Here is a 15,233-nt window from a genome sequence, read left to right as displayed (position 1 = left end):
TAAGGCTTGGTCTCCCTCCACATTCCCTCTACCCCTCGCCCAGCCCACAACTCCCTCACATACATCACATGACAGTGCATTTTTTTTTTTGAGGGGGGGGGGGGGGGGTTCGTCAGTCTTATGGTGGTCTGATGCGGCCCGCCACGAGTTCCTCTCCTGTTCCAACATCTTCATCTCAGAGTAGCACGTGCGACCTACGTCCTCAATTATATGCTGGATGTATTCCAATCTCTATGTTCCTCTACAGTTTTTGCTCTCTACAGTTCTCTCTAGTACCATGGAAGTCTTTCCTTCACGTCCTATCATCCTGACCCTTCTCCATATCAGTGTTTTCTATATAATTCTTTCCTCTCCGATTCTGTGCAGAATCTCCTCATTCCTTAGCTTATCAGTCCACCTCAGTTTCAACATTCGTCTGTAGCACCACATCTCAAATGCATCGATTCTCTTCTGTTCCAGTTTTCCTACAGTCCATGTTTAACTACCGTACAATGCTGCACTCCAGACGTACGTTCGGAAAAAAATTTCTTACTCAAACTGGCCAGAAATGCCCTTTTTCACATTGCTAGTCTGCTTTTGATATCATCCATGCTCCGTCCGTCATTGGTTATTTTACTGCCAAGGTAGCTGAATACTTAAGTTCATCTACTCGTACTTCGTGACCATCAATTCTAATGTTAAGTTTCTCGGTGCTCTCATTTCTGCTACTTCTCATTACTTTTGTCTTTCTTCCATTTACTCTCAATCCGTATTCTGTACTCATTAGATTGTTCATTCCGTTCAGCAGATCATATAATTCTCCTTCACTTTCACTCAGGATAGCAATGTCATCAGCGAATCGTATCATTGACATCCTTTCACCTTGAATTTTAATTCTACTCGAACCTTTCTTTTATTTTCATCATTGCTTCTTCGATGTACAGGCTGAATAATAGAGGGGGGAAAGACTGCATCCTGTCTTACACCCTTTATTCTTCGAACACTTCGTTCTTGGTCGTCCACTCTTATTATTCCCTCTTGGCTCTTGTATATATTGTATGTTACCCGTCGCTCCCTATAGCTTACCCCTATCTTTCTCAGAAGGCTTGACATTGTCGAAGGCTTTTTCCAGGTCGACAAAACCTATGAACGTGTCTTGTTTTTCTTTAGTCTTGCTTCCATTATCTACCGCAATGTCAGAATTGCCTCTTTCGTGCCTTTACATTAGAGAGTTAAAATGAATGGAATACTATGATCGTTTGTGGAGCAGCTCCACATTAGCAAGAAATTTCTGTAGTCGATGCTAAGCGACATTTTAGGTGGTGTAAAATGCGATGCCACTGGCCATGGGATAAGTGGAAAGGAGTATTTTGGAGTGATGAATCACGCATCCCCTGTGAGAACTGGGTGGAAGGCTTTGGTTTTGGCGAAATTCGTGGAAAGCTTTACCTACCATCATGTGAGGTGACAACAGTGAAGTACAGAGGAAGCAGTGTTACGGCATGATGGTGTTTTTCGTGGTTAGGGTGTGGTCTCCTTACTGCTCTTAAGATAACGCTAAATGCAGAGTGATATGAGCACAATTTAAAGCACTGTGTACTGTGTACAGTTGAGGAACAGTTTGGAGAGATGATAGTTTGCAATCTCTTAGATAAACTAAGGTTATATGGAATTGACGGTTTACTAACCAATGGATAATGTCATATCTAACCAAAATAACGCAGGAAGTTATACTCAGTTATCAGGGCAGTTACCTCTAACTGGGGAGGAATCATTTGTGGGGTCTTCTAAGGCTCAATCTAAGGCCCACTATTGTTCCTCATATACACTGCTGGCCGTTAAAATTGCTACACCAAGGAGAAATGCAGATGATAAACGGGTATTCACTGGACAAATATGTTATACTAGAACTGACATGTGATTACATTTTCATGCAATTTGGGTGCATAGATCCTGAGAAATCAGTACCCAGAACAACCATCTCTGGTGTAATAACGGCCTTGATACGCCTGGGCATTGAGTCAAAAAGACCTTGGATGGTGTGTACAGGTACTGCTGTCATTGCAGCTTCAACAAGATACCACAGTTCATCAAGAGTAGTGACTGGCGTATTGTGACGAGCCAGTTGCTCGGCCACCATTGACCAGACGTTTTCGATTGGTGAGAGATGTGGACATTGTGCTGGCCAGGGCAGCAGTCGAACATTTTCTGTATCCAGAAAGGCCCGTACAGGACCTGCGACATGCGGTCGTGCATTATCCTGCTGAAATGTAGGGTTTACTAGGGATCGAATGAAGGGTAGAGCCACGGGTCGTAACACATCTTAAATGTAACGTCCACTGATCAAAGTGTCGTCAATGCGAACAAGAGGTGACCGAGACGTGTAAACAATGGCACCCCATGCCATGACGCAGGGTGATACGCCAGTATGGCGATGACGAATACACGCTTCCAATGTGCGTTCACCGCGATGTCCCCAAACACGGATGCGAGCATCATGGTGCTGTAAACGGAACCTGAATTCATCCGAAAACATGACGTTTTGCCACTCGTGCACCAAGGTTCGTCGTTGAGTACAGCATGGCAGGCGCTCCTGTCTGTGATGCAACGTCAAGGGTAACCGCAGCCACGGTCTCCGAGCTGATAGTCCATGCTGCTGCAAACGTCAGCGAGCTGTTCGTGCAGGTGGTTATTGTCTTGCAAACGTCCCCCTCTGTTGACTCAGGGATCGAGACGTGGCTGCACGATCCGTTACAGCCATGTGGATAAGATGCCTGTCATCTCGACTGCTAGTGATACGTGTCCGTTGGGATCCAGCACGGCGTTCCGTGTTACCCTCCTGAACCCACCGATTCCATATTATGCTGTCATTGGATCTCGACCAACGCGAGCAGCAATGTCGCGATACGATATACCGCAATCGTGATAGGCTACAATCCGACCTTTATCAAAGTCGTAAACGAGATGGTACGCATTTCTCCTCCTTACACGAGGCATCACAACAACGTTTCACCAGGCAACGCCGGTCAACAGCTGTTTGTGAATGAGAAATCGGTTGGAAAATTTTCTTATGTCGGCACGTTGTAGGTGTCGCCACCGGCGACAACCTTGTGTGAATGCTCTGAAAAGCTAATCATTTGCATGTCGCAGCATCTTCTTCCTGTCGGTTAAGTTTCGCGTCTGTAGCACGTCATCTTCGTGGTGTAGCAATTTTAATGGCCATTAGTGTACGTAAACGACCTTCCGTGTTTTATACAAAAGTCAGAATTTGCAGCTGACACAAGTATTCTTATCAATGCAAACATACATAAACAACCGAGGAATTGGTATGAAATGATAATTAAATCAAGACCCTACGCTGTCGACAGGCGTTGACATACATCAACGGGGACTGTTGAAAATGTGCGCCCCGACCGAGTCTCGAACCTGGGATGTCCTGCTTACATTACAGACGCTCTATCCATCTGAGCCACCGAGGACACAGAGGATAGTGTGATTGCAGGGATTTATCCTTTGCTCGCTCCCCGTGAGACCCACATCCCCAACTTAACGCCCACACACTACATTCATAGTGCCACTGCCCATTACACTCATTACTCGCGGCAGACAATCTTACTGAGCCCCTTAAGGGTTCGGGCAATGCGTGTGCATCCAGTACAGAAGGAGAAGGTCAATGGCCGGCTAACCTTAACTATATGAACATGGTATTTTCGGACATGTCTGAAAGAACAGATACCATCTTCATATATTCATAGAGAAAATGGTAAGTAATGTTCTTTGAAGTATTAGTGAGTGGTTTCCTTCGAAAGGTCACACTCTAAAATTCAATTCTGGTGGTAAGAGTTTTTGTTGGTAGTTTTTCTAAAATTTTAAACAGCGAACTAAATATATTTTTCTTTGAGGAAAGCATCTCGAGCAGTGGAGAGTCGTTATCAGCCTGCCACTTCTGGATTAACCGCTGGTGAAGTACAAAATATTCGAAAATCTTCACTTAACAGAGCAAAGGAGTTTTCAGAACCCTTTCTTATTTGTGAGAGTTAAAAATGACATTTTTATGTTTACGTAAGCATCGTTTCTTGATAACACATGTGATAAGACAAGATTGTCCCTCACGCGTAAAACCGGTCACTTTGAATTATCTTCCCGATATTAGATATTTCAATGATAACATGGCAACTTTCCTTTTTTTTGTTAAAAAACCTCTGGCATTACTAATATGGATTCAATGTTTACGAAAATAAGAAAGGTCACAGAACAAAAATATATTTAGTCGAAATATACAGAGCCACTTCTTCCAAACTGACAGACTCTTTAGCAGATGTTTCATTCCAGGAATATTTCGACATTCTCTTTAGTTAGATCAGGATCAATTTTTTAACTGCGTCAGCCCAGTTATTTAGTCTTCATCGTCAAGAAGATAACGATATCAGCAGACAGTAGCCGCCATGACGGTCGCTGAGGGTTTCGAAGTACCATAAGACCACTCGGAACGTGCGACTGAAATCGTTTAAGTCGTCGCATTAAAATCTCACTACGAAACTTCCTCGATATTGAACGTAGCCTTCAGAGAGTGGCAGTCTTCTCCATTCACGACAGGCATTTCGTTTTGTGAGAGACGCACTATCGAGTGTAGACGAAGGAAACGTTTTGTTAAAATTGCTCTTCCACATCTGTCTTTCACTACGGCAAACTGATCAGTAACTGCGGGTGTGTAAAAGTGGACACGTCTACAGATGATGCAGCAACATACTGCAAAACGTTCTTACTCTCATTTATAAATTCAGGGGCATCTAAAGCAGTGGTGCCAATCTTTCTGAGACTATTATCCCTGAGTGTAATAAGATATTAGCAGTTAGTACCCCCTTCCCCCTCCACTGTCACCAGCATTAGTGACTAACCAAACATTGCAACAAACAATTTTTCTTTGAACACTTTTACTTTTAAAATGGCGAAACATAATAGATATTAAGTGTTTGCAAGTGTTTTACTAAACCACGAACTGATGAGTCAGTGAGACAACTGATCCTACCTACTTTAACAACAGTTTTTATGAAATGATGAATCAATTTTGAGTAGACTGCGATTGCTACCAACCACTCATCAGAAAGACAGCTAGCTGTCCACACTGAAGGTAAACACTTGTTACAAAACATGCTTCCTCTGTGCCTATCCGTTACCTAGCGACACTTGCTTCATTTAGCCACACTCTGCACCCTCATTTAAAATCAACCCTATTAAAAGGTATGCACGATACTCGTTATTTATAAATCATTAGATTGGTGGGCTGCTTGCTTCTGGACTGACATGGACTGGGAGGTTCAGGCTGCCAATGCTTTGTGTCTGACCATTGCCACTTCTTCTTCTTCTTCTTTCTGAAACGTTTCTGCTTATGAAGGTCGCTCACACAGTCTTGTTCAAGCTTCTTTTTTCTCCTACAGTCTATCATTTAGCATCTCGTGCTACTGCAGTTGACATCAACCTTCACGTGGTCTCTCCATCTTGTTCTTGGTCTTCCAATTAGTCTTCGTCCAGATTGTGTGCTTTCTACGGCTCTTCTCGGAAGTCTTTCTGGTCTCATTCTTGTAATGTAGTCAACCCATTTAAGCCTAGTACTCCCCATAGTTCTTTATAAGGGCTTCATCTGCAGGTGTTTCGTATTGTCTCATTCCTTGTTCTGCCACTTCTCGTCTTACCCAGGATCTCTCGTCGACAGCACATCTCTGTTGCTTATATACTGCTCAGATCTACCTTTGAGTCCAAAAATCTGACCCATCTGAGCAAAGAAGGGAAGGCGGAAAGGTGGAAGGAGTATATAGAAGGTTTATACAAGGGCGAAGTACTTGAGGACAATATTATGGAAATGGAAGAGGATGCAGATGAAGATGAAATGGGAGATACGATACTGCGGGAAGAGTTTGACAGAGCACTGAAAGATCTCAGTCGAAACAAGGCCCCGGGAGTAGACAACATTCCATTAGAACTACTGACGGCCTTGGGAGAGCTAGTCATGACAAAACTCTACCATCTGGTGAGCAAGATGTATGAGACAGGCGAAATACCCATAGACTTCAAGAAGAATATAGTAATTCCAGTCCCAAAGAAAGCATGTGTTGACAGATGTGAAAATTACCGAACTATCAGTTTAATAAGTCACAGCTGCAAAATACTAACGCGAATTCTTTACAGACGAATGGAAAAACTGGTAGAAGCAGACCTTGGGGAAGATCAGTTTGGATTCCGCAGAAATGTTGGAACACGTGAGGCAATACTAACCTTACGACTTATCTTAGAAGAAAGATTAAGAAAAGGCAAACCTACGTTTGTAGCATTTGTAGACTTAGAGAAAGCTTTTGACAATGTTGAGTGGAATACTCTCTTTCAAATTCTAAAGGTGGCAGGGGTAAAATACAGGGAGCGAAAGGCTATTTACAATTTGTACAGAAACCAGATGGCAGTTATAAGAGTCGAGGGACATGAAAGGGAAGCAGTGGTTGGGAAAGGAGTGAGACAGGGTTGTAGCCTCTCCCCGATGTTATTCAATCTGTATATTGAGCAGGCAGTAAAGGAAACAAAAGAAAAATTTGGAGTAGGTATTAAAATTCATGGGGAAGAAATAAAAACTTTGAGGTTCGCCGATGACATTGTAATTCTGTCAGAGACAGCAAAGGACTTGGAAGAGCAGTTGAACGGAATGGACAGTGTCTTGAAAGGAGAATGTAAGATGAACATCAACAAAAGCAAAACGAGGATAATGGAATGTAGTCGAATTAAGTCTGGTGATGCTGAGGGAATTAGAATAGGAGATGAGACACTTAAAGTAATAAAGGAGTTTTCCTATTTGGGGAGCAAAATAACTGATGATGGTCGAAGTAGAGAGGATATAAAATGTAGACTGGCAATGGCAAGGAAGGCGTTTCTGAAGAAGAGAAATTTGTTTTTTTTATTTTTATTTATTTATTTATTTATTTAACCTGGCAAGATTAGGGCCATCAGGCCCTCTCTTACATCTAACCAGGCATTCTACTTATTTTACAGTCATATGTTTCAGTAGGCATGTTAAACTACATCTAATACAAAAAGTGAGATAAACAATTAGAAAGGTACACCTCGAAAAATACATTATTGAAGAGAAAGATTTAAGATAGGAGTGCTGGCAGCAGGGAGTATGAGGGAGACTCATGGTGAAGCGAGGAGAAGAATAGAGAGACATGATGAAACATAATTAAGGAAAATATAAAGGAAAAGGAGACTGCGTGTCTAATAGAGATAGATGAAGAGGAAGGCATCTCAGGAGCAAGATAGGAGACACTAGCTTTGCTATTTGACAGATGAGAGGATTTGCCTTGCACATTAATTTTGTGGAGAATTTTATGCGGATGATAGTAGGAAATGCTTCAACTTCTTCTTAAAAGCAACAGGAGATTGAATTTTCCTCAAGGTAAGGGGCAGTTTGTTCCAGAGGCGGACAGCGGCAACTGAGAAGGAGTTTGCAAAAGTTTTTGTTTTGTGAGTGGGCACAGTTAGGATACCAGATAAGAGTGACCTCGTGTTTCGATTATGATGGTATGACAGGATTTTAATCTCTGAAGCTAGGTACTGGGGTGCTTGCGCGATGAGGAGTCGGTGAAGTAGACATAGAGTGTGGTAGTCACGCAGTTTGTCCGGCCGCAGCCACCCTAGCTCGGAGTATGAAGCACTAACATGATCATATCGGCGAATGTTGCAGGTGTAACGCACACAGGCATTCATGGTTAGCTCTAGCCGTCTTTTGTTTTCACTACTCATGCCTTGTTGAATCACATCACAATAGTGGAGGTTCGGTAGAACGAGTGCTTGCACGAGCTGGCGTTTCAAGTCCTGTTAACATCCAGTATAGATTTAAGTGTCAGGAAGTCTTTTCTGAAAGCATTTGTGTGGAGTGTAGCCATATATGGAAGTGAAACATGGACGATAACTAGTTTGGAGAAGAAGAGAATAGAAGCTTTCGAAATGTGATGCTACAGAAGAATGCTGAAGATTAGATGGGTAGATCACATAACTAATGAGGAGGTATTGAATAGAACTGGGGAGAAGAGGAGTTTGTGGCACAACTTGACAAACAGAAGGGACCGGTTGGTAGGACATGTTTTGAGGCATCAAGGGATCACAAATTTAGCATTGGAGGGCAGCGTGGAAGGTAAAAATCGTAGAGGGAGACCAAGAGATGAATACACTAAGCAGATTCAGAAGGATGTAGGTTGCAGTAAGTACTGGGAGATGAAGAAGCTTGCACAGGATAGAGTAGCGTGGAGAGCTGCATCAAACCAGTCTGAGGACTGAAGACCACAACAACAACATGTCAAAATTGTCAGATAATATGAGTAGCACATCATGAGCTTCGCCCTGGCAAGTATTTCCCAATACCTAATTATGTCCGATACATAATGATAAAATTTCGAACAATTTTATATTCTCTCCGAAATTTCATCATTGATGTTTCTTTTCTTGGTTAATGACTGTATACAACACATGTATACAGTCATATTTTTTAAAGGTGCCTGTGACCACTGGAGGTAGTGCCACAAGCTCCTCCAAAAAATCGTAACACAACACACGCACAAATGTCGTACTAACTAAGGTAAATCCACCTGATGATGTAGGTTTAAAGCCTTGAAACGTGTAGTGGAAATAAATAAACATTGACTGGTAACAGTAAAGTTGTTGTTTCATTTAAAGTGCAAATGACGGCGGTATGTGCTATACAAGAAATGTGTTCTCACTTGCGAATATTATCAGACTCAATCCGGGCAACGAAAATTTGTGCAGAGTACGTCTTAAAACAAAGGCACTACAGTGTGGTATGTGCTGCATGTCTTGATTAGGAGACAGATTTTCCCATTTGCTGTTGGTAACAGTGATGCCCAACTTACTCTTCGCCCTAACGCCTGCTTTCAGTACTGCCCAGATCTGTTTCAAGTTCGTTCCTCTGGCAGTTTTACTTGCACACAGCAGTATGAACAGGTCAGATGGTGAAGAGATGGCCGATATGCACTTCGTGTATGGGTTCACGGAACGTTTGTTATGCCGAGGTGTTCCCACAGCGACGGCAAACACACCATCAGCACTGTAGCATCTGAGGGTTGTAGGATTACCCTATATTGTGTGTTGAGCGTTTTGGTGAATGCATATTGCCGGATTTTCGAATGACTTAAAGGTATTTCTTTTACAGAAACAATGGTAATTTGAGAAACGAACCCAATGAACCGTAATTACATTATTACTCTGCAACGAGTTAACTGCGACCACTGGTCCCTTGTACTAAAACACTCAGTATGTACAGAGCAATCAATATACACATGAACTGCTATAAGAATTGTAACATTTGAACTAATAATGGCACACACTTGCGATTTTGGGAGCTGACAGTACACAATTGGGAGATTACATATATACTTGCATAGTCCTCACAGCAAATGTTGGAAGTGCCCTCCCTCGGCATCGATGCACAACTGTACTCGTTTCACAACATTCCGCGACGTTCCGTGAAGTGTATCCCCGCCAATGTTGCTAGTTTCGTGTGTAATGGCCTCACGGACTTCTGCAGTAGTTCGTGGTCTTTTCCTCAGCTTTTAAGATACACCCACAAGAAAAAAAATCTGGGGGTTAGGTCAGGTGGTCGGAGGAGTCAGAAATTTTTTGAGGTTCCTGGGACAGCAAAGAAAATGGTTACAAGTTGCATGGAAGCTTTATACATGTGACACTGTGCTCCATCTTGTTGGAAATACACTGAAGCGCCAAAGAAATTGGTATACGCATGCGTATTCAAAAACAGAGACATGTAAACAGGCAGAAGACGGCACTGCGGACGGCAACACCTACATATGACAACAAGTGTCTGGTGCAATTGATAGATCTGTTACTGCAGCTACAATGGCAGGTTATCGAGATTTAAATGAGTTTGAACATGGTGTTATAGTCGGCGCACGAGCGACGGGGCACAGCATTTCCAAGGTAGCGAGAAGTGGGGATCATCCCGTTCAACCATGTCACGAGTGTACCGTGAATATCAAGAATCCGGTGAAACATCAAATCTCCGATATCGCCGCAGTCGAAAAAAGACCCCGCAAGAACGGGACCAACGACGACTGAAGAGAATCGTTCAACGTGACAGAAAAGCTAGGCTATAAACAAGTGTCACCGTGCACACCATTAGACGAAACATCATCGATTGGGGCTAGTGTAACTTTGATGACTGCACGACACTAAGCTTTACGCCTCGCATGAGGCCCGTCAACTCCGACATTGGACTGTTGATGACAGGAAACATTTTGCCTGGTCGGACGAATCTCGTTTCAAATTGCATCGAGCAAATGCACGTGTACCGGTATGGAGACAACCTCATGAATCCATGGATCCTACTTGCATGTCAGCAACGGACTGTTCAAACTGGTGGAGGCTCTGTAATGGTGTGAGGCATGTGCAGTTGGAGTTTTATGGGAGCCCTGTTACGTATAGATACGACCCTGACAGGTGACACGTACGTAAACATCGTATCTAATCACCTGCATCCATTCATGTCCATTGTGCATTCCGACGGACTTGGGCAATTCCAGCAGGACAATGCGACACCACACACGTCCAGAACTGCTACAGTGTGGTGCCAGGAACACTCTTCTGAGTTTAAACACTTCCGCTGGCCAGCAGTCTCCCCAGTTATGAACATTAATGAGCATATCTGGGATGCCTTGCAACGTGCTGTTCAGAAGAGATCTCCACCCCCTCATATTCGGCAGATTTATGAACAGCCGTGCAGGATTCATGGCGTCAGTTCCCTCCAGCACTACTTCAGACATTAGTCGAGTCCATGCCACGTCGTGTTGCGGCACTTCTGCGTGCTTGCGGGAGCCTTAGACCATGTTAGGCTGGTGTACCAGTTTCTGTGGCTCTTCATTGTAACTTTCTCTAAGTTCGATGTTAGCTAGCTGCTCCGTAAATGTATTGAAGATGCCGGTATAACCCTTCGTGTCGACAGTCGTATCAAAGAAAATGTGGCCAACAATCCTGGAAGCTGACACCACACACCAGACTCCAACCTTTTCGTCACGCGGTGGTGTTTCATATATGATATGGGGGGTTTATATCAGCCAAGTATCTGCACTTTTGTGTGTTGATGTAACCTGACGGGTGGAACCATACCTCATCTATAAACCAAGTAAAGAAGAACATGTCTGGGCAATGAATAAGAAACCCGTAAAACCATCGATAGCAACGCATTCTTTCCTCGTTATCTGCTTCTTGCAATGTGTGCTTGCATCATGTACACCCTACATGGTCGAAATGCCGATTTCTTCGCAATCCTGGTTCCACAATCCTGGTTCAAGCGACGCAATCCTTTCCTCGGAGAACTCTCCAAGTGTCTTCGAATGTAATCAATAACCTCTGCACTCAGTCATGGTCTGTGTTTACCACTGTCACTATTTAGTACACCAGTTGTCTCCAGCTTCCTTACAGTCGATAAAACTGTTGCCTGTGTTGGAAAACTGCGAACGTTGAATTCTCTGCGGAATGCCCATTGTGTTGTAACCAGTGATTCCGTCTTCCACCCGCTCTCGAAGTGTGTACTGCATTTTTCTGCCAACTAAACGCAGCAAACGAATCACTTATTTGCTCGTTATTGTGACGCACCCTGAACTACACAGTCACAGACTCCACATACAGCGACCGACGATGCTACGAACGAACTAAGGCTGGACGAGCAAACGCGGCGCTACACCGGACAAAGGGCCTCAGGTGCAGAAACAGCAATAAACTTGCCAACAATGGGCGCTACTTCTGATTCTCCCAGAGATTCTGAGAGCAAGAATACAACTTTCCCGTTTCTACGAGCTTTCTGAGAAAAATTATGACTAACTGAAGTACTTCATGTTTATATGGATAGGCCTCTATAATCTGAATACAAAACAAGTTTGAAGAGTGAATCACTTTCGAATCTCCCACTTCACAGTAGGCAAACAGCGAAGGCGGTACGTTGCGACCTGTGTGCTCAACAGGAGTCCTTGGTGTGAGCAATGTTTCGAGTACTCGTCATGGGGTTCTCTTCTACGTGACGAAGCACAACGTCGTTTTAGTCAGAGGAAAATGATATGTAACGTCATAATTATAACGGAGACTGACGATGGCGTTCTCTTCTCAGTTTGTGTCCATACCACGAGATTTCAAAGAGACCCGATTTTCAAACTTATTCTACATCTAAACGGTACGTTTCCGGCCTTAGGTTCCTTATCAAAGCTTTATCTACTAAATCCTATTTACGATCCCTAGAAGGCTGTAACAGAAATTTTGAAAGGACCTGCAGATATGTATAATCACCTGTCACATACTTTTCATAATTTATACGGTATATAAAAGCCCGTGATATACGTGTATCTAATGCAGAAAATTCACTTTGGGCTATTAAAAAACAATAGTTACTAGCGTGTAGGTCACCTCGACTCAGCATAATTGGTGATGGAGCACCAGATGTATTCTCCAAGAGTAGTCTTATCAAAGATCAAATAAACCATCACAGCTTTCAGACACAGCAAAACAGAAAAAAAACCATATGTCGTGGCATCGACAATATTATGTCTCTGACTGAATAAAACACCTTTTGTTGATTCAGTCAGTATTTAGAAAAACGTTAAAAAATTTCAAATCCATGCACACACATGTATGCCACTTTTGTGTAGGTCTTCATATTTACATGCCTTATGCACAATTACAGCATCATGAATCCACAACGTAGACAAACTAAGCCAGGACTCTGTAGCACCATTTGTGCATTGAGATGAGTTCCTTTGTATACGCTCTCCACACTATCTTGATCTTGATGCTTCATCAAAGAAATCCAGCTGTCTATCATTATTCACTAATATACCTGTCATCACTTCATAGCTTCAACACCACATTTGGTATGTTCAGCGTCTTGGATATACCTCTGCACAACACTAGCTCTTTCTTCGTCTCCTCCTCAATTTCAGGCATGGGATTCCGGAATAAACTACCCTCCAACTTGCGGCTTACCCAAAACCACCCTGTATTCCAGAGGACATTGTTATCATAAGCGTAACTACCCTCGAGGGATATCCCAGCTGCTTTTGGTCTGTCCAATACTGGACCAGGATCTCTGTCGGACTGTGATCACAACTCATGATTTTCTCATCCGTACCTCTTTCTTCCTTCCTTCTGCATCTCCTAGTATTTCTCTATTACCCTCATTCTTCCTCTAATCAATACTACGCATGTTCTCTTGTCGATTCACTAAGCTTTTCTTGTGTAAGTAAGGGAGGCACCGAAGGCCTTAGTCTTGCAAGGTGAAACATATGCATAAATAAAAAATAATATATAAAAGTAGTTAAGAACACTAGTTTAGGCAACATGGTGCTATCTTCGGGTGCCATTTTCTTACTTTATTTAAAAGTTGTATGTTACTCCCATGATGGGAAATGAGGAAGAAGCTTTCCGAAGCGTGTCGAAAGGTATCCTCATCTCACTAACGAAGAGCTGCAGACAGAATTAGCCCTGTAAGGCCGCTCAGCGGAGAAAACAAAACAAGTGCCTCGGACTCACTTCTGAAACCAAGTTCATCAAAGAGCACAGTAGAAAAAGAAATTTTCTCCGCACTGGCAACGATAACTTAGGATGTCTGTGACTGTATTTTCAGGCCCTGATCTTGGCAGGCGAAACAAATATGTGTATAAAAATAAAAAAAGTAAAACGATGAGTTTCGGCAGCATGGTGCTCATCTGCAGGTGCAAATTTCTTGCATTACTTAAACATTATGAGAAGTGAGATAGAATCCTTCAGAACGTTTTCAGAGCGCCGCGGGCACAATTAGCGCTGTACGACCGCTGGTCAGGAAAAACAAAACAGGTGCGTCTTACTCACTTGTGAAACCTGTCGGACGACATGGTGACGCTCCGGCTCGGCGCCTGACACTGTCACAGATTAGACTGACACGCTATCTTCCGCGCACCACACACACATGCACACGCAAGTGGGGACGCGACGGCTGGGCGATAGCGGCGCGCATGCCCACCACGTCCACTTCTCGTAGGCCGCCCCGGCACTGCCGTGTGCCGTCCGTCACGCCGACTCACCTGGCGGGTGCGCGGAGGCGCTGACCTCTGGCGGATGCCGCCCGAGGCAGCGTGGCCGGCAGGCCGCGGCGGTTACCTGGCAACCGGACATGCTGCCTAGCCGGCTCTGGCACCCAGCGCCGCCGCTGCTGCTGCTGCTGACGCGTCAGCCAGAACAAAACTCTGCGCTGCTCTCGCTGACCGGTCGTCTACAGGCCCACTTGGCACAGAAGCGGAGGAGGGTTCTCTCCGGTGTAAACACCAGCAGCGCTTGAGCAAGCAGCTTTCGTTCCTATGCGGTGTGCATTCGCTTGTTTTCCCCGGTGTTCCTCTTATGGTTGGTATTTTAGTGAACCATTAAAGGAAGTTCGAGTCTTCTCCATTTCCAGTACCGACATCTTTCGTCTGCTATATTATCTACTTTTACTGTTGCTAACATGAGTGACCTAGTACTCCGAAGAGAATTTACAATACTGGCCATTAAAATTGCTACACCACGAAGATGACGTGCTACAGACGCTAAACTTAACCGACAGGAAGAAGATGCTGTGATATGCAAATGATTAGCTTTTCAGAGCATTCACACAAGGTTGCCGCCGGTGGCGACATCTACAACGTGCTGACATGAGGAAAGTTTCTAACCGATTTCTCATACACGTTGCCTGGTGAAAGGTTGTTGTGATGCCTCGTTTAAGGAGGAGAAATGCGTACCATCTCGTTTCCGACTTTGATAAAGGTCGCATTGTAGCCTCTTGCGATTGCGGTTTATCGTATCGCGACATTGCTGCTCGCGTTGGTCGAGATCCAATGACTGTTAGCAGAATATGGAATCGCCGAGTTCAAGAGGGCAATACGGAACGCCGTGCTGGATCCCAACGGCCACGTATAACTAGCAGTCGAGATGACAGGCATCTTATCCACATGGCTGCAACGGATCGTGCAGCCACGTCTCGATCCCTGAGTCAACAGATGGGGACGGTTGCAAGACTACAACCACCTGCACGAACCGCTCGCTGACGTTTGCAGCAGCATGGACTATCAGCTCGGAGACCGTGGCTGCGGTTACCCTTGACGCTGCATCACAGACAGGAGTGCCTGTTATGGTGTACTCAACGACGAACCAGGGTGCACGAACGGCAAAACGTCATTTTTTTCGGA

General features: G+C 44.0%; 1 protein-coding gene across 1 annotated transcript in view; it reads right to left on the bottom strand.

The window, feature by feature from the left end:
- Positions 1 to 14,181, bottom strand: part of LOC126335203 (Usher syndrome type-1G protein homolog) — a 216,278-nt gene extending 202,097 nt beyond the window's left edge. Inside the window, exon 1 of the mRNA XM_049998213.1 lies at positions 13,885 to 14,181. Within this exon, the coding sequence (XP_049854170.1) occupies positions 13,885 to 13,907 (23 nt within the window). The 5' untranslated portion in view covers positions 13,908 to 14,181. The remainder of the gene's footprint in view (positions 1 to 13,884) is intronic.
- Between the last annotated feature and the right edge of the window lie 1,052 nt (positions 14,182 to 15,233).

This window comes from Schistocerca gregaria, chromosome 2, assembly GCF_023897955.1.
Source record: "Schistocerca gregaria isolate iqSchGreg1 chromosome 2, iqSchGreg1.2, whole genome shotgun sequence".
NCBI classification, from domain to species: domain Eukaryota; kingdom Metazoa; phylum Arthropoda; class Insecta; order Orthoptera; family Acrididae; genus Schistocerca; species Schistocerca gregaria.
The sequence above is the reverse complement of the archived record's forward strand: the minus strand, read 5'-3'. Positions and strand labels throughout refer to the sequence as shown.